The 24,861-nt window shown below is 31.5% G+C and overlaps 1 protein-coding gene across 2 annotated transcripts in view; it reads left to right on the top strand.

Moving 5' to 3' along the window:
* Positions 1 to 24,861, top strand: part of LOC136030095 (hemicentin-1-like) — a 130,766-nt gene that overhangs the window by 54,210 nt on the left and 51,695 nt on the right. For both annotated transcript variants that reach the window (XM_065708765.1, XM_065708764.1), the window contains exons 6-7: positions 7,529 to 7,744; positions 12,198 to 12,496. In XM_065708765.1, the coding sequence (XP_065564837.1) occupies positions 7,529 to 7,744; positions 12,198 to 12,496 (515 nt within the window). The remainder of the gene's footprint in view (positions 1 to 7,528; positions 7,745 to 12,197; positions 12,497 to 24,861) is intronic.

Raw genomic sequence — 24,861 nt, 5'->3', positions numbered from 1 at the left:
AGGTCTAGAGGGCTAAATATGTTTTCATTTTGGTGTCCTTGATAGATCTAGATAGGCCTAGGATAGGTCTAGAGGGCTAAATATGTTTTCATTTTGGTGTCCTTGATAGATCTAGATAGGCCTAGGATAGGTCTAGATGGCTAAATATGTTTTCATTTTGGTGTCCTTGATAGATCTAGATAGGCCTTGGATAGGTCTAGAGGGCTAAATATGTTTTCATTTTGGTGTCCTTGATAGATCTAGATAGGCCTAGGATAGGTCTAGAGGGCTAAATATGTTTTCATTTTAATGTCCTTGGTACTTTAAAGAATCCTTTAACAAGCCCTGAATATGGTGTGAAGCATTTTTGGTATCTAAAGCTTCTTTTCTAAGTATTTCTCCAAACGACAAATATAATTCATAACGCATTGGGAAAAATAAACCCTCAGTGGATACGCAAGGCTTAGTAAAACAACACAAAATAAAGTAAAGCAATTCATCATCATCACGTTTATTTTTTACTAAATATACCACAAACAAAAAAGAGCGGAAAAAAATGGGTCTTCAGAAGCAAGCTTGTGGAGGACCCAACACAATAATTTTAGAAGGCTTGGGTCTGAATTTCAATTTCGTAAAATTGTCAGTTGCCTTTATGGAGTACAGCAACTGATCTAACGGAGCAACTCCAAGCTGCTGTTTCTCAACGCTATTTTCCTTCTTTTTGATGGTTGTGTTGTAATTTTGTCAGGTTAAAATTTATGTGTATCTTCGTTCGGAACCTTTTTCAAACAATAAATATTTTGAAGACGTTTAAAAAATAATGATGCAAGCTTTCTTAATTACAATTTATGAGAGTTTAAACAAAAGAGTTGATTAATCTACAACATTCTTCATGTAAAATATTGAAATTAGCTTTGATAAAAAATGACCATGTCTTCTTTAGAGAGATATTGTGGTTATTTATGGCCCATGTTTTTAGGCTACTGTGTTTCGTTGCTTTATCAAGTGAAATATTGCATAAAGAAAAGTGTCAAAATTAATGCGTGTCCGTCGCTTGCAAGTTTCTTGGATAATTAAGTTTCTCATTTTTAAACTTGTAATTATATTTTTATGGATACTGTATAAAATATTGAAATAGATGTGCATGTAAGTGAGCATACCGAACACAAAAGAAAAGTCCTAAAATAAGATTAAATTAAAATTCTAATTAACAGTTTTTTCATACATCATAGGATCCGTTTCTTCAAAATGTTCGTTGTTTTCCAAAAAAACACACCTGGCATATAATCTGCTAGATATATATATATATATATATATATATATATATATATATATATATATATATATATATATATATATATATATATATATATATATATATATATTATATTAATATAATGTACGTTCAGCTATGTACTTTCAGCTATATATATATATCTATATATATATAAATAAGTTGTCTGTGTGTGGATCTGTGGATCAGGTGACGTCATGTTTGTTCGCATATGACGTCTGAATTATTTCACACTAATACAAAAGAAGAAAAAAACTAAAAAAGGTAAAAACTACAAAAAAAACTAAAAAGAAAAAAAAACTAAAAAAGCTAAAAAACTAAAAAAAACTAAAAAAAGGTAAAAATCTAATAACTAAAAAAACTGAAAAAAATAAAAAAAGGCAAAAACTACAAAAAAAAATAAAAACTAATAAAAAAACTAAAAAAGCTAAAAAACTAAAAAAACTAAAAAAAACTAAAAAAAGGTAAAAAACTAAAAAAAACTAAAAACTAAAAAAGAAAAAAACTAAAAAAAAGGAAAAAACTGAAAAATAAAAGAGAAAAAGAAAACTAAAAAAATATGAATAAATAGGCCTATATATAAAAATAAGTTGTTTGTGGGTTATGTCTGTCTGTCTGTCTGTCGAGTGACGTCGTGTTTGTTCGCATATGACGTCTGAATTATTTCACACTAATACAAAAGAAGAAAAAAAACTAAAAAAGGTAAAAACTACAAAAAAAACTAAAAAGAAAAAAAACTAAAAAAGCTAAAAAACTAAAAAAAAAACTAAAAAAAGGTAAAAAACTAAAAAAACTGAAAAAACTAAAAAAAGGCAAAAACTAAAAAAAAAACTAAAAACTAATAAAAAAACTAAAAAAGCTAAAAAACTAAAAAAACTAAAAAAACTAAAAAAAGGTAAAAACTACAAAAAAAACTAAAAAGAAAAAAAACTAAAAAAGCTAAAAAACCAAAAAAAAAACTAAAAAAAGGTAAAAAACTAAAAAAAAACTGAAAAAACTAAAAAAAGGCAAAAACTAAAAAAAAACTAAAAACTAATAAAAAAACTAAAAAAGCTAAAAAACTAAAAAAACTAAAAAAAAACTAAAAAAAGGTAAAAAACAAAAAAAAAACTAAAAACTAAAAAAGAAAAAACTAAAAAAAGGAAAAAACTGAAAAATAAGAGAAAAAGAAAACTAAAAAAATATTAATAAATATAAAAAATATAAAGATAAATATAATATAAATTAGCAATCAACAAAGCACCGAGACACAAATGACGACCGGGACACAGGGAGTATAAATGACGACCAGGACATAAGTAAAAAAAAAACTAAAAAAACTAAAAAAATGGTAAAAACTACAAAAAAACTAAAAACTAATAAAAAAACTAAAAAATCTAAAAATCTAAATAAACTAAAAAAGAAAAAAAAGAAAAAAGGAAAAAAAATAAAGGAGAAAAACAAAACTAAAAAACGAATGTATATACAGACCGGGACACCGGGATACAAATGACGACCGGGACACAGGGAATATAAATGACGACCGGGACACAGGGACACAACTACAATGGGGACGCCGGGGGGCACAGGGGGATATAAATGACGACCGGGACACCGGGACACAAGGAATATAAATGACGCCCGGGACACTCAAAGAGAAATCACAGACTGGAACACCGGGACACAAATGACGACCGGGACACAGGGAATATAAATGACGACCGGGACACAGGGACATAACTACAAAGGGGACGCCGGGGTGCACAGGGGGATATATAAATGACGATGGCGACTCAGGGAATGGCCGATTAGCAATCACCATCAACAAAGCTCAAGGGCAATCATTAGAATCATGAGGTATAGATCTGAATACGGATTGTTTTCCCATGGACCATTATATGTTGCATGTTCAAGAGTCGGTAAACCTGACAATCTATTTATATGCACAGACAATGGGACAGCAAAGAATGTTGTATATTCGCAAGTTTTACGTAGTTAAAAACATATATATATATATATATATATATATATATATATATATACATATATATATATATATATATATATATATATATATATATATATATATATATATATATATATATATATATATATATATATATATATATATATATATATATATATATATATATATATATATATATATATATATATATATATATATATATATATATATATATATATATATATATATATATATATATATATATATATTCACAGGTGGGACATAGGGACACAACTACAATGGCGCGTAACTAATATGGCGCGTAACGACTTACGCGCGCGGGGGGGCTTGGGGGGGGGGCGCGAAGCGCCCCCACCAACTAGGTGTTGGGGTGGTGCGAAGCGCCACCCCAACAGCTAGTATATATATATATATATATATATATATATATATATATATATATATATATATATATATATATATATATATATATATATACATTAAAATAATGTACTTTCAGCTATTCGAAGTGCGTTTTGAAGGCTTCACAATTATTTCTGACAATTCTACTACAAATATCTCGTGCATTATGAACCCCCATTTGGGTATCAAACTTACAAATGCGTTTACTCAATCAGAACATGTTTAAAGTTTCTGCTCCTGTTCATTCTACCTGTGGGCTACATGCTGAAACTGTTTTTGTAATTCAATCTTAGTTCCTTCTCCGGTGGTACACACCGTACTAATACACATACTTAACGATAGAGGTGTAAACAATGAAAGGGGTTAGGGTGGGAGAATCTCTCCCCGCAGCTCCTAGAATTGTTATACGAAACGCCTCGATTTCAGGTGCAATTGCTGTGTGGGCTCGAACAACTTGCCATTTTTACTCTACGATTTTCTTAGTGGTCGTGAACAAAATTAGTGCTCTCATCCCAGTTGGGATGAAATATCATGGGCGATGAGTTGAAATGTGACCAGTATTTTTAGCAAAATTTCCAAAATGGGCCTGTTGAACTAACATTTTCTCTTGTATGCAGCCAGTAAAATATAGCTGTATAAAGAGGAAAAAGAACAGAAGAAGATGATTCCGGTTTAAATTTTTTTACAACTTAAATATTCTTTTTCCATAATGGCCTAATCAGGGCCGTATCGAAGATTTTTTTTGGAGAAGGTGGTTACAGAAAAAAGAACTTTAAAAAACGCATCAAAATTTTGTTTATATTCATTTATATTACATTTTTTACAAGTTGGACAAACATATCGGGGGGGGGGGGCTTACAAACATTTCGGGGGGGGGGTACAAATGGTAAATTTTATGGAAGGAAGAAAATGCAAATTGAAGTTATCAAGCCGTTGATAGTTTGAATGTTGAAAATCAAGCGAATTCTCCGAAATAGTTTTTAACACCAATATTTTGAAGTTTTATGGTCGCAGGAAAAATAATTATAAATATTATTCTTTCAAGTAAGAATATCGTCCATATAATCGAACACATGTTACTTTTTCTTTCATTCAATATAATCTCAGTTTTTATGACGAATCCTTCCAAGATATGGAAGGATAAGGCTATGCATATTCATAGTTGTCAATTCTGTTTTCTAATTTTAGAAGTCCATTTAGTTTGATTAGTTTAAGTTATCTGCGGGTCCTAATATTCAGATCACGACATCGCCGTCAGTTACTTTGACCTTTTTGTCTTTTATGGCAGCCAAAAACCAGTCCCTTTACAACTCAGAACAAATTACATACATATACATCCTGCTCTGACATGCAATGTTTTCATGTGTACCCTATTTTTTACGTGTCATAATTCAAGCTGTCGTGTCTGGAAAATGTTTCAACTGTACGTATAATTTTCAAAATTTTATTTTGAGTTTATGCTCTGGGAATTTATTGGCGTTTCAATAGGTACTGTTGTAACGATTTTTTCGCTTTTTTTTAAATTTTGTAGGTCTATTCCTGTTTTGAAATTCCACTGAGGAAAAGTAAAAGAATAATATAAAAAAGAATAAGCGATATGTGCTAGGGGAGGAAAAAATTGTTGCCAATGTCTTATTTTGGCTAAAGTGTAAACTTTAGCCCAAAAATGGACTTACTTAATGTCCATATCCAACATATCTGACAATCCAGACAACAAGCAGCTGTCGTCTAAGTCGGAGGGGGAATGGATAGCTGGAACCAAATGTTCGTTTGGTCACCGAGTCCCAACACGGGAAGTTTGAAAAGGGAATAAAATATCAAAAACAGTTAAAAAAAAGCTTGAATTAAGGACCAAAATATCGAAGACATACACCTTCTGAATATTATGTTCTAAATAGACTTTGGAATGATGGTGCCCAAACCCCAAGAAAAATGAAAACACAATGACTGCCATTGTTTGCATTTTTTTCAAAAAAAACTTATAGACATCAACATACGTATATCTTTATGGATTCAATGTTTGTAATGATATGTAAAACTAACAAACAATAGAAATTTATATTATAAAACTGCAGAGGGCTTTTTTCATATAAAGTAATGGATGTGAAAAAAAGGGACAACTTCTTATTTATGCGTACATTAAAAACTTTGTGAAGATTTTAGCACTTGGAGGTATTAGGGATATTACACGGATTTTATATCACAAATGACTTAGGAGGCCTTTAAATGTTCCAGTAATAGCCGGAACGACTTTTACTGTTCAGTGATAATGTTCAGTGTACTAACGCATTAATTTGGATTTTTTTTTATAAATTAAAGGAATTAATGCTCCTCCATCGTCCACTTCATCTTGAAAAGTAAAATTTAAGTAAAAAAAAAAAAAAAAAAAAAAAAAAAAAAAAAAAAAAAAAAAAAAAAAAAAAAAAAAAAAAAAAAAAAAAAAAAAAAAAAAAAAAACATTGTACCCGTGCGTATTTGTTGATAAAGTAAACCTAATGTTTAATTCTGCTCTTAGCAATCAATAAAATAAGTAATAGGATAAAGGGTTTTAATTGGTAATGGCTCACCAAAGATAGTACGGTTGTTTCTTCCTAAAAAAAATCGATTTATCCTATCACTCTCCCATTTTCTTTGGGGTGTAATTTTTTTAACCAAAATGAATTCATACCCTCCCCCCTCTTCGTTTTCACTTCTTTGTCTTGTGATAGTTGTACAAGATTTATTAGATACCAAATTGTTCTCGCACCTATGTGACGACAAAGTATAGCCATAGTGTAAGTAAACGTGAACCAATCAATACAGTAGGTACAACTGAAACAAATTGCACTAACATACCCTAGCTTTAAGATTCCAGCTACGTACTTAATTGCCGCGTATTGGAAACAAACAACTTCTGAAAAGTTATGTTTTTATGAACATGGAAACAGTTTTTTAATATCATTACTATTCCTCTATGCAGTTGAAAGAAACCTGTTGCACGCTTTTCAGATAATCTAACAAGTTACTTTATTGTGTTAAACAGAGAACCTAAATAATGCTTGGCAGTAACGTTATCTTTGCCCTGACATCTTTTGGATTGTCGAATTATTGCTAAAGAAGAAAAGAGACTTCGTCCACACCTTTTTCAAGGATGGGATGACTCATCAAGGCTAGGCTGTGGCTGCAAATTGTAGATTTTACAAATGATCCATTACATATTTTACAACTGGCCCTCCCGTCCCCCATAGAAAAGTTGCGCTGAATATGAGCCAATATTCTGAAAATCTGGCAATGCGGGGGGAATGGAGAACCAATTTCGCTCCACTGATTAATACTAAATTAATAATGTTGTCTACAAGGTAGATCTTTAAAAAGCATTTTAGTGTATGCAATTTGAAGAATCAAACAATCAAAGTAAAATAACCGAAAGCCTCATTGGACGGTGTTTGAATAATGTTTCTGCATAGGGAGCTAAGAGGCGTCTCCTCACGGCACAACTTACTCGAGAAAGCTTCAACGATTTAAAATTAAAATATCCATAAGACATTACAATCTCTCCTCAAAGAATCTTCCTGGAACATTTCTAAAAGACTAGATTTCGCAGGCTAAATATATCCTATTCAAAATTTTTTTGGTGGCTAAAGAGCCTACACCCGGCAAGAAACTATATAGCCTACTTGCCTATACTCCAGTGCAGATAAGGCGGAATCTATGTCCGCCTTCCAAGGTATATCTGCAGAAAACCTTTCTGATTCTTTTTTCTGAAGATACGGGGCATAAAACTATTGTTTTGGCAATGTCCGACCCCTCATTCCGCAATTTTTTTGTTAGATATGAATGGTGCGATACATTAATGCCGATACTACTATTAGTTCGATAATAGTTCGATAAATGTCTTTTATTTTCAGATTCACCGATTGCCCTTTCGGAAAAGAATGTTGTTGCATTTGATATTGGGGAAGACGCTATCCTGTTGTGCAGAATGAAAGCCTTTCCTCAGCCTACAGTCGAATGGCAGACGGGCAATTCTGTTATTAGCGCTGACGGCAAACGTCACGATATCAACGTTACCATGCTGAAGGATGACACATATTTGGGAGTATTGAGAATTATAGATGTCAGAGGTGAATAATAATGCCTATAGGGAAGCCTTGAAGACAACTCTGCATTTCCATTCTAAATATCAAAAAAAAAAAAAAATATGGAAAAAGTGGATAATATTTCATTGCAGCAATGAAAAAAAAATAATCAAAAATGAAATAAAAATATTGACCTTTTGGTCACAATAGGTCAAAATAAAGGTTACAAAATAGTGACCTTTTTTCAATGGATAGTGAAAAATCAAAAGATTAATTAACTGGTAAAGAGAAAGGCGAACAGTTCCCCAAATTTGCATCGATAATAAAGAGCAAATGTATTTCTTAGTAAATTAACTGGTCTTGGGCAGAAGGAGGGTTAGGACCTCCCAGGAGTCTGAAATATAATTTGCGGATAAGTAAGAGAATATCTAGGTCTTTCGTTGTTTGTTTCGAGTCTTTGAAATAAGAAATGTTAAAAGCTACTAATTAATAATACAAAAAGGATCAAGTGTATGTAGCAAGAGAACTAATGACAAAGTAATTGTGACCAAAAGGATTCAATTATCTACGGGTTGAAATTCTTTTACTTCTAGCAATAGATGCCAATAATATTTGTTTTTATATTTTTTAAATAATGATACTTTTTTTTTGTTTTTTTTTTTTTACGAGAAAATTAAGTTTATTCGTTAATTACCTTCATCCCTGATTACATTTTTCTGTTTGATAGATTCGTAGACTAGTTTTTCAGTTTTTTTTTTTTTTTTTTTTTTTTTCACTTGACAAATTCGTATATATGTTAGTGAAATCTTAAGAAAAGTAATTTTTAGTGTAGTTTTGTGTCTTAAAAATTGTATCTACGGTTAATTTTTTTAATGTTCATTACTTCTGTTGAATGTTGAGTTAAAATTGAGTATATGTCTAATAACGGTTAACTTTACAATACGATACTATAAGAAAAAGAAAATTCAGACAAATAGACGAATATAAGGCTAGTGCAAAAAAATAAAAAAAAATAACACGAATATAAGGCATCTTTTCCGCGGATTGAGATGACAACGACACGTTCTACGGATGAAGGATGGCAGAATGCCAAAGACCGTTTGATGGCCGAAAAGACCCTTTTCGGTCATCCGTCTAGGGCTAAACAAAAGCAGGCCGTCCTCCGTTGGGCTGGGAGGATGTCGTAAGGAAAGATTTGAGGGAGATGAGAACTTCCTGGGAGTATGCGTAGCTAGCTCTATTGGCCTTGGTGCTGCGGCTCATGTAGCTTGGTGCTGCGGTGAGTTGTTAGTAGTAGTAGTAGTTTTCCAAACCAGAAAGGTAAAAGCCGCTAAGATCTAAAATAAAACAAACCAAGTGACGAAAGTTACTCCCAAAAAAAGTCCAGTTACCAACAGAATATTCAACTTGTTGCCTCTGCCACATATAGGAAGTAACTGATGTTTCAAATCTGTTATAAAACTAAAGATATTATGGTGAAGAAAATCTAAGCATGTGGGTAACACTGATAAATATTTCCTTTGTGTCAAACCAAGTCATCTTTAGTGCGGATAAAAAAAAGTATACGCAGCAAAAAATCAAATAATTGAAATAAACTAGAAAAGTAAAAATAATTAAAATAAAACAAGCTAAATGTTTAATAGTTACTTTTGAAAGGAATAGGTCGTAACAAAATTTACGACTTAAGTTACCTCTATCACATTCAAAGCCGTATCCACGGAAGGGGATTACTGGGTTTGACCCCCCTCCCCCCATCTAAATTTTTATTTGAATCCTATAAACGTAACAAAAATGCATAAAAAAATTGTGATGCGTTTTTGAAATCTTTTTGTACCCCATTCCTATCCCCTTCGAACAAAATCCTGGATCCACCCTTGATCACATGCAAAGAGTAACTGATCTTTTAAATTTATTGTAAGATATTAGGGCGTGAGAATGACAAACATGTTCTGCAATTACCGAGCTGTGTTGTTTTTTTTTTGTCTTACCAGATCTTGAATTTCTGTGTTGCTGCTTCCTGGATTGCTAGTTCCTATTCGGATTGCTAATTCTGGCAGGTTCTGCTAATAAAAAACGTTTCACGCTCCACTTTGTTTATTAACATGAGTATAATGCTTTCTCTCCTTTAGAAATGAGACTGGAATAATTTTCGGAAATAATATTTAGCGTAAGTTTTTGCTATTTTCGCTTTCTGGCTTAATATTATAGCAAATAGATTGCAAATGCAGTTACTTTTCTTTTCTTTTGGTCTCCAATCCATCTTGCTTTATACCATTTATTAAAATCTTCTTCCTATTTTCAATCATAGTGTCAATAAACGAAAGGGGCTTTTTATTCCACTACATAAAATCACAGCCAGGTCATATATCCTGGCAATGATGGTTTACTATGTTTTATGTCTGTGGTCTCTGGAATTTTCTAAAGCTCATGAGTCTCCTGAGAACAGGAAATACATTCTTCTTAACACTTTCTATGGTCCTTTATATGTATAGATTGAAAAGAGAGAATAAATATTAACTAATAGGGATACAATGACATTAAAGGGGATAGAGGTTTTTACAGCAACCTGTAAAACTGGTTATATTTTATAGTTTATTTTTAATTGTGATTTGGTTTTGTTTACTAAATATATTTTAGAAGCTATAGGGTTTATTCATAAATAAATTATATTCTAACGTAACTATGAATATACTTCTTCAACTTGTAACGGTTGAAGGTTTTATTTTATTTTTTTCAGTTAGAATTTTTCAGTTACATTATGCTCGATACTAATATTCAAATTCAAGTCCCAGCCAGTTTTAGAAGAAAATTTTTGTCATATTAGAAAATATATATTGAAACCTATAAGAAAAGCGTTTCTAGGCCTTAATCTTCTATTTTTCATTGAGAGATCCTTCAGATTAATGTGCAGAAGGGGGAGGGGAGCATTGCTTGTGTTATGATCAGTATTTCTTGTAGAATAAAATACTACATGGAAATATCAATAACCTCTTAGCTTAGCCTTTTATTTTTTTCAGTTAGAATTTTTCAGTTACATTATGCTCGGTACTAATATTCAAATTCAAATCCCAGCCAGTTTTAGAAGAAAACTTTTGTCATATCAGAAAATATATGTTGAAACCTAAAAGAAAAGCGTTTCTAGGCCTTAATCTTCTAATTTTCATTGAGAGATCCTTCAGATTAATGTGCAGAAGGGGGAGGGGAGCATTGCATGTGTTATGATTAGCATTTCTTGTAGAGTAAAATACTACATGGAAATATCAATAACTTCTTAGTTTAGCCTCATACCATTGTAGCTCTGTATGTCATTGCCACACTATAATATCGTGTAAAATTGTAGTATATTACATATATTAACGTATAACAAAGCAGTATTGGAGTTCTTCATTATTATGCTGAAAATAATGTGTCAAATTGTTTCACAAATATGGGTTAGAGTGAAGCCGCGCGGTCTGTTTTTCCAGCAGTTTGGTAACATCAATTCCCGTTCCCTTTTTGAACCAACTGCTATATAAGCAGAATTGTTAATATCAGCAAAACTTTTTTTTAAACATTGTTATAGGTTCTTCTAGTTAAATCTGAATTTATCTATGATTATATTAAATTAATTTAAATCGTGGTTTCTTTTTCTTGTTTGGTTTTTACAAGAAACGTACTAGTTAATTTTCTTATTTATGCTCTTACAATATATACATACTTATAACATGTGCATACTTACAGCATACTTTACCACACTAATTTACGACATTTACAACATATGCAAACAATCGTTTTCTGCTGGTGGTTCCTGTAGTTTTTATGTTTTATGTTGTTTTTTGTTTGTTTGTTTTGTTGTTGTTGTTTTTTTTACTACGTTTCCTTAAACTAGTAAAGGAAACAACAGATGAACTAATTGCAAACAAAAAGACCAAAAAAATGAATTAAGCTGGAATTACTTGTAAAAACCATTGATTGAAGTTTTTCTGATAATTATAAAGTAAGAATTTTGTTGTTATAACGTTAGTTCGCGATGAGTACCCAGATGCAATACTGCCACAATGTTTCTCAACAATGCTTCTAACAGTAGCATATACCATCTGCTTGGCACAAGCCGCTTTTACTCATGAGAAGTTGTTGCTTGTCACTGTAGAATGCTTAGGATGTTCAACCCCAGAAAATTTTGCGAGTAGCGGCATATGCCTCTGATAAAGCTATCAAAATCTTTATCGAGAGAATGACAGAATAGGCTAGGAAAGAGTATAGCGTCCTTGCTTCCCTACAAATCGATCTAATTTACATTTCGAAGCCTTTATGTTTCCCTCAAGCTATTTAGCTGTCTAAATTCTTACTGACTTATAAATTCAATAACTACAAGTTCGATTCCAGAATTTTACCATTTTCTATCTATTTAAAATTGTTCTCTTTAAGAATCCTTTACTGTTTTGAAGATCTTCTTATATTTGATCGCCATAAGATAACCTACATTAAGAGCCACATTAAATTTGTATATCTTTTTCAGAGTCCGATTACGGTGACTACCGATGTAAAGCTTTGAACAGAAAAGGGGAGCAAAAAACTGTAATTCGCCTTCAACCTAAAGGACCCCCTAGCCAACCCACCAACGTCCATCCTCTATATACTGGTCATAATCATGTTGTCTTGCAATGGAGCAGTGGGTTTAATGGAGGGTATGATAATACTGTTTATTCAGTTGTTATATTACAAGAAGATGGCTCTGCTCCACGGGAAGTCGATTGTCAAGATATGAATCCATGCAATGTAACCGGATTGGAGCAGTTACATGAGTATATATTTCGAGTAAGTTTTGAAAGGGTTTTCTTTTATTCGGATTTATTACTAGTTCGTAGAAAGAAGGAATAATTATATCGCTAAGTGAACGAGGTTAGGGATTAGGAGCAAAAGTAATGAAATATTAGAAGCTATGACACTGAGAGCAATTCAAAATAATAATGCTACAATTGTAGTTGGGAATGTAAAAAGTTGATATATGTGTGAAAGATATATAATAAAGTATGTGTGATATAATATATAGCAATATGTAGCATAATATAATGATATATAATATGAAGAAAATATGTGTGAAGAGCTTGAAAATATATAAAGTTGAATACTATCTTTATAAGTGAGCAATAATTGTTTATTCTTTCCCGAATACGGCTCCATATTTTTTCGGGAAAATTGGTATTTTGAGATATTCTCGCACAAAAAAAAGTATCTAGATAGGTCAGAAGTTTGAGAAAATCCGCTAAGAGCCTTAATTTTGGAAAAAATTAGCTTCCATTATCAAATATCTTTGAACAGATCTATAGTATGAGAAGATATTGAATTGCGGAAAGAGCAAAAAACTAGTAATTGGAAAAATATTTGTATATGTTTTAACAAGGGATTACGACAACTCAAAAACCTTAAAAAGAACATAAGTTTGAAACATAGAAGATATCGTTGTTAGAAATCAAACTTCCTTTAATTTTCTGTATATATATATATATATATATATATATATATATATATATATATATATATATATATATATATAATATATATATTCATATATATATATACATATATATATATACATATATATATACATATATATATATACATATATATATATATACATATATATATAATATATACATATATATACATATATATATAATATATACATATATATATATATATATATATATATATATATATATATATATACATATTTATATACATATTTATATACATATTTATATATATATATATATATATATATATATATATATATATGTATATATATATATGTATATATATATATGTATATATATATGTATATATATATATATATATATATATACATATTTATATACATATATATATATATATATATATATATATATATATATATATATATATATATATATATATATATATATATATATATATATATATGTATGTATATATATATGTATGTATATATATATATATATATATATATATGTATATATATATATATATATATGTATATATATGTATATATATATATATATATATATATATATATATATATATATATATATATATATGTATGTATATATATATGTATGTATATATATATATGTATATATATATATATGTATATGTATATATATATATATATATATATATATATTATATATATATATATATATATATATATATATATATATGCATATATATATATGCATATATATATATATATGTATATATATATGTATACATATATATGTATATATATATATATATATATATATATATATATATATATATATATATATATATATATATGTATGTTTATATATGTATATATATATATATATATGTATATATATATATATATGTATATATATATATATATATATGTATATATATATATATGTATATATATATGTATATATATATGTATATATATATATATATATATATATATATATATATATATATATATATATATATATATATATATATATATTTCATACTGTAGTTTACGCAATTTAATGTCTTTTCATACTGGGGTCTTTTCAAAGATATTTGATTACTACAGCAAGTCAGATTTCTAAGAACGATTTTTACTAAGCATCAAACTTTTGGTTTTCTTTTTTCAGGTTTTTGAATTGTTGTAATCTCTTTTTAATATAAACTTTTCAATTTAATATAAACTTCATACATGAAACTCTTAAATTTTTCCACATAAGTGTGACGTCATTGCAATACTGATGTATAGAAAAATAACGTCACTCACATAAATATGTTTTCCAAAATTAAGGCTCTTAACGAATTTCCTAAAATTTCTGACCTATCTGAATCGTTTTTAGGCCCCAATATGCCAGGATGCCGATTTTCCCGAAAATATGGAGTCTTTTTGGAGAAAAAGCACAATTATTGCTCGTTTATAAAGATAGTATATATATATATATATATATATATATATATATATATATATATATATATATATATATATATATATATATATATATATATATATTTCAGTACAATTATTTTTCTGGAGGGAGGGGCTTACACCACTACTTCTTTTTTTCGAATTATGAATAAGATATTAAAGTATGTATACCCACTTTTAATTGTTTACCGACCACGAAAATATCTTTCTCATTTGGACGGACTACCCTTCCCTTCCCAAATGAGGTGTATTCCTCTTTTCACCGTGCCACTTGGGAAAGGAGGTGTTATTAATGCTATTATTTGGGGAAAGTCAACCTCTATCCCGTTGTGTACTGGTAAGATTTTTTAACAACCCCATTAAAAATCAGCCATAACCACGGTATATCGATGAAAACTGTCTCTTGAGCTGTGAATTCGATAATTTAATTGCCAAATACTAAACTGAAATATTCTGTTTTCCTAGGTCATGTTTTACTAATGTATTTCAATGTTTGCTTTCAAACTAAAAGCTATTATCAAAGCTTTAGGAATTACCTTCCGCATCATTGTTCATAAAGAGCCTTTATGTTTTCTAGATTACCTCTGAATATTCAAGACCATTAGTGAAAGGGGAATCTAAATACACCGTCATCAGGGAATTCATTCCAAAAATTAAGGCCAACCTCAATTTGGAATTAGAACACACAGTCCCTTATTGTTTCTCTAGGGAGCGTTCCAAGGAGGCTAATATTGAATTTGTTCCTAATTAAATTAAGTTCAACTCTCTATTTCCTATTTAATGTAGGAATATGGCGAATTGTTACGACACACGAATGGGACTCGAATTAATTGAGAGAAAGTTAAGGCACTTGAGGCTGTTCCTAAGTCCAATTATGAGGACTTTCTCGTCTCCTCTTTCTCTTAGAAATAGATGTTCCTCTGATTCTACTGTTTGAGTTCTTGCTTTTGATCTGCTTCTGGAAGCTGAAATAAAGCCTACTGAAATAAAATATACTAATCTACATTTAATCGGTCCCAAAAGGCTTAAAAAAACATAGTCTAAAAGAGTTTGGACTAAATCAACTAAAAAGATTAATGACCTAAGTATATTATTTCTTCACCCGTTTAGATTTGCTTTTGTGTGTGGTTTAATCCACACACAAGCTATAGTTATAGCTTTCTAGAGCTATAGTTAGAGAAAGGTTGACATGGCTAGGACACGTTCTGCGGATAAAGGATGACAGATTGTCAAAAATCGACCTTTTCGGCCAGCCGTCTTGGTCCAAACGAAATGCACGTCACCCCGATTAAGGGAAACGGGAGTCTGTAGATTCGGATGGAGGACAAGCGTGCTTAACTTTGTTGGCCTCAGGTGGCTTGGTGCTGCAGTGAGTTGTTAGTAGAAGTAGTAGTTTGTGCAAGTTATAGTTTTTCTTCCTATTACAAAAATAGGAAGTTGAACAAAAATCCTGCTATCTTTAGCCATCTATGGGAACAAGAGTTCCCATAATTGGGAACCCATATAGCTTTCTAAGGCTATAATGAAATAAAAGTTGAGATGGCTAGGCACGTTTTGCGGAAGAAGGATGGCATATTGGCAAAGATAGTTTGTCAGCCAAACTTGTAAAGCTAGACTCTATTGACTGTAAGGACTTGAACTAGGTCTGTAGTGGGGCTCTCAGAGGAGTTGGAGCATGCAAAGCTTGTGAGGGAAAGTCAATGGAATCACTTTGACGTCCCTGTTGAGACGAACTTAACACTGAGGTGAATGTTGCTGCCTATTTTTGTACGGGATCACGAGACGAGTTTCGAGATGATATTCCTGTGGAAACGGGAGGAGAGATCTTTTTAACGAGTACCTCCGACCTCCTACTTTTTGCAGTTATGAGCAGCCCTACTTTGTTATAACTAAAGATAGAGTGACAAAGATAAAGATAGTTTGTTATAACTAAAGATAAATGACTACAATGACCACATCCCTTCTTAATTGCCGATACATTCTATGCTTTGAATTTAAATTTCACAAACATCTACTTCAGCAGAAATATCAGAGAGGAATTCTTTGCCAATAAACAACTGCTTTCTTTATACTTTTTTGCTTTCGACTTTAAAGAACTTGCTTCTTTAATTGAAAAAAAAAAATGTCTCACCTATAGAAAGATATTTCAGCTAAGACAAATTATTTAAAAAGTTTAACGCGTTGCTATTGGGAAAAGTCATCCTTCACAGTCCTATCATAAACCAAAATTTCAACATCATTTATCTCACATTTTACGAAAGGGGAATCTTAAATCTTAGAACTGGGACTGAATGGAAGGGGCAGATTGATGTATAATACCTTGAAAGAGAAACTACTTTTTTTTACTCTTCTTAAAAAGGATAAAGGGATTGACAGTGATTTCCACCGGGAACCTTTTTTAGACGTGTTAAATTTGAGCTTGAAACATTTGAAGCCACCAGAGAAATATGAACTCTTTAGACGAAATTAATGGATTAACAACTAAACTCATATTTTTTCTAGGATTAGTCTCATCTTCTTTATTCTTTAATCTTTTGGTGATGGTGAATACACAGTTGAGTTTAAACTTTTTACCAATGAACATTTTAATGTTTCAGTTTATCTTAATATTTGCTTAACCTTTATATAATTTAATCCTATTTTTATGTAATTTACCATAATCCCCCTTATAATCGTTTGTTACTCTTCGCAAATCGTGTCCAGTAAATGTAGGGTTTTTAGAATCTTGCTGAAGTCAAATAATTTTATCTACTCATTTACCTTATATCCATTTGCTTTATGTAACTAAAACCTAAACCGCCACCAGGAAATTTTGTCAGGGGCTGGACTGTGTACTACCAGAACTTTCATCGTTGCCAGGATTAAAATGAGTTCATCTTTTGCTATATTTTTTAATATATTCTTGTTTTTCGGTGAAAGGGGAATAGGGACGCCAACCGTCCCTAGCGGTGTTCATGATTAACATTTGATGAATAATCATTATTTATTAGCGTATACCGTTGATTATTCAATTGATCAAAAACAATTTCAGATTTCCGATCTCAGTAATTTTGGATTTTCAGGAAGTGGGAACTTCCTGGAAGGGCGTAAAGAGGGAGGCTTTCAAAAGATTGGGATGGAAGAGGAGCGTGCGTAGCTGTGTTGCCCTCAGGCGACTTGGTGCTGTGGTGATTTGTTAGTAGTAGTAGTAGTAATTTCAGATTTTCAATAAGTTTTCAAACGCTTCTCTTTATGAACAAAGGGGTTTGATCTCGCTCAGTGTCTGTAGTTTGGTAAAAGAGTGGATTTTATGGCAGGGTTATGTCTCCTCAGGATGAACAAAGCCCATATACCTAAAATGATTTTTTTAAACAGCCCAGGGTAAAATAGCCAAGAGGGCAAGAGAAAGGCCGGAAACTCTAGACTAGATTGCAAAAAGTTGCTGAAAAAAAACATAAAAATTGTTTGAAAACCTCTTGAGTTTTTTTGGGATGCGGATAAAGAAGAAGCGCCAAATATAGCTGAATGGAGAAAGGGTAATTGCTTCTGTGTTGGCATCTTGCAGCTTAACACCATCACTAATTTTGAGAATATTAGTGATTGATTATTCTTGCTGGAACATGTTTTTATTAGTCGTTTCTTATCTCGGCATCACTTCTAAAAAGTTTGAATCTCTCTGTTTGCATTAAATGCTTCTGTTTTCGGTCGCATATCGGTAATTAAGAACCAGAACAGATAAAGTACACAGACAGAATTTGAGTTACTAAAGTTCGAATTTTTTTGTTAATATTGTTAATTAAACTAAACATTTTTGTTAATTAAAAAACTTTATATTTCTTAAAAATATAAAGATCAGTTTGGGTCTCTCTGTTTGCATCAACAATTATGGATCACGCATCGATAAAAAACAACCGGAACAGATTAAATACACAAACAGAAATTGAGTAACTGCAGTTCTAATTTTTTGTTAATTTTGTTAATTAAACCAAACATTTTTAGCTAATTAAAAAACTGGAAGATCAGTCTCACTGTTTGCATCAACCATTTGGGATTATCCATCGGTAATTCAAAACAGGAACAGATTAAGTTCACAAACAGAATTTGAGTAACTACAGCTAGAATTTTATTTGTTAATTTGTTAATTAAACTAAGTATTTTTAGCTAATTAAAATTGTGAAAAATGTGGAGATCCTTTTTGTTCCTTGACGGACAAAATGTCCACTTTTGTAGGCTTACAATCCAACACATCTTTCATTTCTCTATTTTCTTGCGCATTTTTTTTCCAGCGGGTGGGATTTATTAGTTCCATGTAAAGAGAGCTATCCTGACACTGGAAAAATAGTTGCTCTGTCAACTAGAATAACCTGATCAGAAACTGTTATAAAAGAGAGGTTATTACCAACATTCCCATCCCTGTAATTTGATAAAACGCGATATGAGAAAGGAAAGATAGTTCAAATGAAATCAAACATGGGAGGGAAAATCTTCATTTTTCCAGGCCTATTAAACAATAGAGGAAGGATTTACGCAGCAAACTAAGAATATCTGTTTCATTTTAACAACGGCCAGGGGCGTATCTAGGGGGGAGAGTGTGCCCCTCCCAGATTTTCTGATGCCCTCATTTGTTTTTTTCTATTGTTTTATTAGTTTTTTCTTTCAAATAAACTTTTCAATTTGGTCAATTATTAGCGCCCTTGTCACATTGCCCTTCCCCTCCCTAAGATTTTTCTCTAGATCTGCCTTTGACAACATATTCTTGAGGCGCAAAAAAAAAGATAAAGTCTTAACAGCCAATTGTCTTTAATTTTTAATGTCTATTTTCATATTTTTGCCCAATTTAATGTTTTCATTTCCATTTTTTTTGGAAATATAAAAAAGCCGGTAACATGACGGGCATCTATTTTATCCAAATCGCATCTAGAATTAATGGTAGTTCAAGGTCGTATCCAGGTGGAAGGGGCTAGGGGGTTTGAGCACCCTCCCCCACCCTGAAATTTTTGCCCGACTCGTAGAAACATAACAAAATGCTTATAAACACATTTCGACGATTTTTCAGCGTTTTTTTTTGTAACTTCCCCTTCCTCAGGAAAATATCTTCCCTCCCCCGAACAAAAATCCTAGATACACCCTAGTGGTAGTTGTAGCATGTCAAATACAAAAAAAATGTTTATTATATGGATTCAGAGGCCTGCAGATTCCAGAACATGTTGCCAGTGGAATTTGGAGTGTGAATTAGCTATGTACATTCTTACATCGCCCCCAAAATAGTCTCTTGTTTTCATGTATGTCATCTATTTTTTTTTGTTTTTTTTTTAAGTTTTAAGTTTAAGTGTTATATTGCACACAAGAAGAGAAAAAAAAAGCAAAAATTAAACCTAAAAATATGAAAAATTCATCAAAACTACTGAAACATAACTGAAAATAAAGTATTCAACTAAGATGACTATAACGCTGCTTAGCCGCGAATGAGGGCACAGTTATTCCATGTTCTGAACCGTTATTCCTTGTGACGGAACCGTTATTCCGTTATTCACAGTTATTCCATGTGCTGGAACCAGGCAGTTTTTACTAGTGCATACTTTACTGCATAAAACTGCAAAAATAATTCCGTGTCGTAACATTAGACCCAACTCTGTTCATTGATATATTTCTTTCTTTTTTCCTGAGAAGGATATACAAATCACAATCCAGAATCCCTTACCTACCGTCATTAGCCTTTGTTTTATTGTCTCTTTTACTTTGTAGCTTCCGCTTTTTAGCTTTCAGTTTTGTGCTCACAAGATTTATTTTTTCCTGAGAAGGATGTACAAATCACAATCCAGAATCCCTTACCTACCGTCATTAGCCTTTGTTTTATTGTCTCTTTTACTTTGTAGCTTCCGCTTTTTAGCTTTCAATTTTATGCTCACAAGATTTATTTTTTCCTGAGAAGGATGTACAAATCACAATCCAGAATCCCTTACCTACCGTCATTAGCCTTTGTTTTATTGTCTCTTTTACTTTGTAGCTTCCGCTTTTTAGCTTTCAGTTTTGTGCTCACAAGATTTATTTTTTCCTGAGAAGGATGTACAAATCACAATCCAGAATCCCTTACCTACCGTCATAAGCCTTTGTTTTATTGTCTCTTTTACTTTGTAGCTTCCGCTTTTTAGCTTTCAATTTTGTGCTCACAAGATTCATTTTTTTAATGTTTTTCTTTCTTCTTTTTACGCGTGAAAGGCTTAAGAAGGCATTTTCATGATGACATTTGGATCATACGAAATTAAGATATTTAACAATAATGATTAGATAATTAGCAAATTAGTCTACTATACCTGCCTATTATTTTTCGTAATAACTGGTCATATTTTTACTAATAATTGTGCACACTAATTCAAATTTGAGTCAAATTAAGACTCGAAACTAAAGGTACTAAAGTAACGTCTACTAAAGGTAGCGTCGGTTTAATTAGGAATTTTAGTACCCAAATTAAAAAAAAAAAAATATGTGTCTTTTTTGGCTCGGGTGGGTATTGTAAGAAATCAATTAAAAAGACATATTCTGTTAGTTTTTTTTTTGGCGAAGATCCTAGGTTAAAATTACAGATTAAAATATAAAATATACTTTCCCTATGTGTGATCTAAGAATCCTCAAGCTGGTTTAAATTATTTGACTTCCTATATTTTCTTTTGTTGTGCCCTGGTCTTCGGCTACCTTTTTTTTTTAGTTAGATAGACAAACAACATAATTTTTTATATCTCCGTAGGTCCACACTGAACGTCAGCGTGGGTTAGAGGACTCAAAAGTTACCTCTACCTGTGAAAGAAAACATATATATGAGACTTACTAGAATTTATTGCGTTACAATATTTCTTCGTCTCTCCTCCCCTTCTAATCATGTCTTACACCTATTATCTCCCAACCCTTCCCTCAGAATTGTGTTTATGCAATTAGAACCCTAACCCCTTTATTATTTGCATCGTAATCCGCTCTTTTAAGACCATCTTCCCTTTAGTATTTGAGGTTTTGTGCGGAGTAACGGAATCATCAGTATTGCATTTCAGGGTGGATCCATCCCCTCTTTTTGGGAAGGTGAGAGGTGTCAAAAAGTATTTTCTGCCAAAGTATAATCAACAAGTACATTTTTTTTAAACACGATTTTGTGGAGGGGGTAAGATTCCCCACCTCTCGCCCTGGCTACTCAATTCGTTTTTAAGGTCTAGCATAACATTTTGTAGTATGCTGGAATTTGAATCACGATTTTATATTAGGTTCCTAACATTAAATATAATGTTATTATGCGAGAAAACATTTATACCCTAAATAACTCAATTCAAACGCAATAATATATTTCAAAGCTTGAGCTAAACTAAGTTAGAATATTTCTTGTGTTCCGTCACAAAAAAAACTTTTCATCTTTTCATCCTAGCATAAAAAGGTAAGTTGATTAATTCTATTGAAAGCATGTAAAAATGAAAAGCTGGAGGCTATAAGTGGGACGATCCTCTCACCAGTCAATAGAAAATAAGAAACTTGGGAATAAATTGAAAACTAATGATCAACATAACGTTACTTCAAGTTTGTTTATTGTCCTCTGAGACTTTCCTGGGGAAAAGGAAAACTGCTAAATTGGTAAAATTTCAACTTAGTAGAAACGAGATGCTTGTTTATAGACCGACACACATCTATAAAACCAGCAAGGAACATATGAGAAGCTAATAGCCATTAAGCTAGAAGGGGGGGGGCAATTTTTTGTTAGCCACGGGAGAGGGTGAAACAAAACCTAGCTGGGTTCGTGATTTTAGATTAAACTTTAAAACTTGTAGTTGATATATTTTTTTCTAGCTCCAGTTACGGAGTTAGGGACTTCAATCATCTGGAATAATTTGAGGAATGCTTTAACTATTTAATTATTCAGAGGCTATATCGATTAGACCTGTTAAAGAAACATCAAAGAATGTTCAAAATAAGTTACATTTCTAGTTTCGACCTACAAAATACACTTCTTAATCTTTAAATCCTACTGGTTTTATTTTAGTTTTTGGGTTTTAATGTGATTAATCTATTATATCTTTCTGAAAATAAATTTAAGAGTGCATCAAGTACTATTAATATAAGAAAATGGACTTTGGTAAATTGGCTTTGGGTAGGCTCAATTGTCTTGTAATATTCTTAGGGAGGAGGGGGTTCCAGATCAAGCAGTTTGCTCCGCTCTCTTTAAATGCTAGTAGTGTCAATAAATTAGAAAAGGGGGAACTGATAAGAAAAAGGAACTATTTCAGAACTACGGTCTTTAGTCAGATCACCTTCTATATACTAATATAGTAACTTAGTAGTTAAAAAAAAAAAAAATCTATTTTGAAAACTTACCAGCTCAATCAGTACCAGTCTAGATGGCGTCGTTGTGATTTTGAAATGAATGTCATTTGAAGGGCCGTAATATATTGCTGTGCTTATTACAAAGCCTAAAATGTAGGTCGTGTTTCTAAATGCTTAGTGTAATAATAGGCAATAAAGTATATAAGCCTAATTTTTATATTAATTTATAGTAAAAATTTAAATTAACTAAGAAGGATGCGAAAGGCACTCTAGGAAAGTAAAATTTGAAAGTTCGAGCTATTGAAATGTCATCAAAATCCCATTGTAACTAAATTTAATTTCAATAGCCACTAGGGAGTGCGCTTCTAATGCGAGGATAAAGTTCTATTATCTATGCATAACAATTGGCACTTTCTGTTTTAAGGAAGAAGTCTTAAAACTGCCCCGAAAAACCGAAGAAGATTTGCTAGATGTTTTCTAGAGAAATTGAGTTCGGCTTGTTTTGGGTACCCGACTGACTGACCGTATTTCAAACAGTAGGCTGCACGAAAAGTGTGGTTCAATCCCGCTTTCTAGAGTTATAACAAGAGAAAAATTGAGATGCCTAGGGCATGCTCTGCGAATGAAGGATGACATTTTGCCAAAAATTGTCCTTTTCGGCCAACCGCCTAGAGCAAAACGAAAAGCAGGTCGTCCGTGGTTGGGATGGGGGAAGATTGTAAAGAAAGATTTAAGGGAAATGGGAACTTCCTGGGAGGGTTTTAAGAAGGAGGCTTTGAATAGATTGGGATAACAAAGGAGTGTGCGTAGCTGTGTTGGCCTCAGGCGGCTTGGTGCTGCGATGAGTTTTTAGTAGTAGTAGTAGTAGTCTAAATACTGGTCAATCCTCCATAAAAAAAAAAAAACTTTCAAATGTTTGATTAAGAGAGAAAAAGTAAAGAAAATGAGACTGTATCGACTGAGACTGAGCAATTAATCATGTTTGAAAATTTCTTCAAAATTTAGCTAAAGTCCAGTTTTTTGTTTTTACAAAATTGTTGCTTTTGATCTTTTATCAACCTCTATAAGTTTTTAGTGAAGTCTTTCTTTCTTTTGTTACTACTCTGCTTCGACCTCTACAAATAAAGGTAAAACTTGTTTTTTTTAGTTTTATTTCGTATCCTTTGGAGATTAAATTGCTTGATTCATAGTTTTTTTTTGGTCAGAAGGGTCAAAGTTTGAGTCTAACTTTCAAGTACTGCACAAACATCATATGGGGGAACTCAAGCAATTACAAAAAGTTCGCTTCACCATCTTTTATAAGAAACTTCTAATATATAGAACTTAATTGACATACAAAATTTTGGTATTGGTTTCATAAAGACTTCTTTCGCCTTTTTAGGAACTTTTTAATTTTCAATTTTAAATGTTCTAAGCGACTATAGGTCCCATAGAAAACCTAAATTTCCTCTAGAAATTTCCCAGGCGTTTTCTATTTTTCATAATTTCCCTATCTTTTCATTTTGTTCTTCTAGAAAGAAGGATTATTTTGCAACACAAAATGAATTTTTCTTGTTGTAAAGAAAAGTCAGGAAAAAAAATAATGTCATTTTATCCAGAACGTGGCCGTCTAAAATCATAATTATTTACGTAGACAAATCTTTCTTGAGTGGTTATTGTTTGAAGATGCTAAATTATTTGTAAAATCGTTGTAAGTACGGAGTTTGGATTTGGGAAGAATTTAACACTGGTATCTCAGACTTCGCCTTTCGAAATCTTATAGATAATAGAAAAATGTTACGCATTCAAGCGAAGAACTTCCATAATTTGTTTGGCATTCAGGTCTAATTGCTATCCGAACCGTAAAGTAGTGTTACCAGATGTCTGGTTTAAAGTTGCGCCTCCATGAAAGTGGAAATCCACCAAACCTGCCATTTTCCTTGTAAAAGTGCACCAATTGAACAATTTTTCAATAAAA

This window comes from Artemia franciscana, chromosome 8 (genome assembly GCF_032884065.1).
Source record: "Artemia franciscana chromosome 8, ASM3288406v1, whole genome shotgun sequence".
In the NCBI taxonomy this organism is placed as follows: Eukaryota; Metazoa; Arthropoda; class Branchiopoda; order Anostraca; family Artemiidae; genus Artemia; species Artemia franciscana.
The sequence above is the reverse complement of the archived record's forward strand: the minus strand, read 5'-3'. Positions and strand labels throughout refer to the sequence as shown.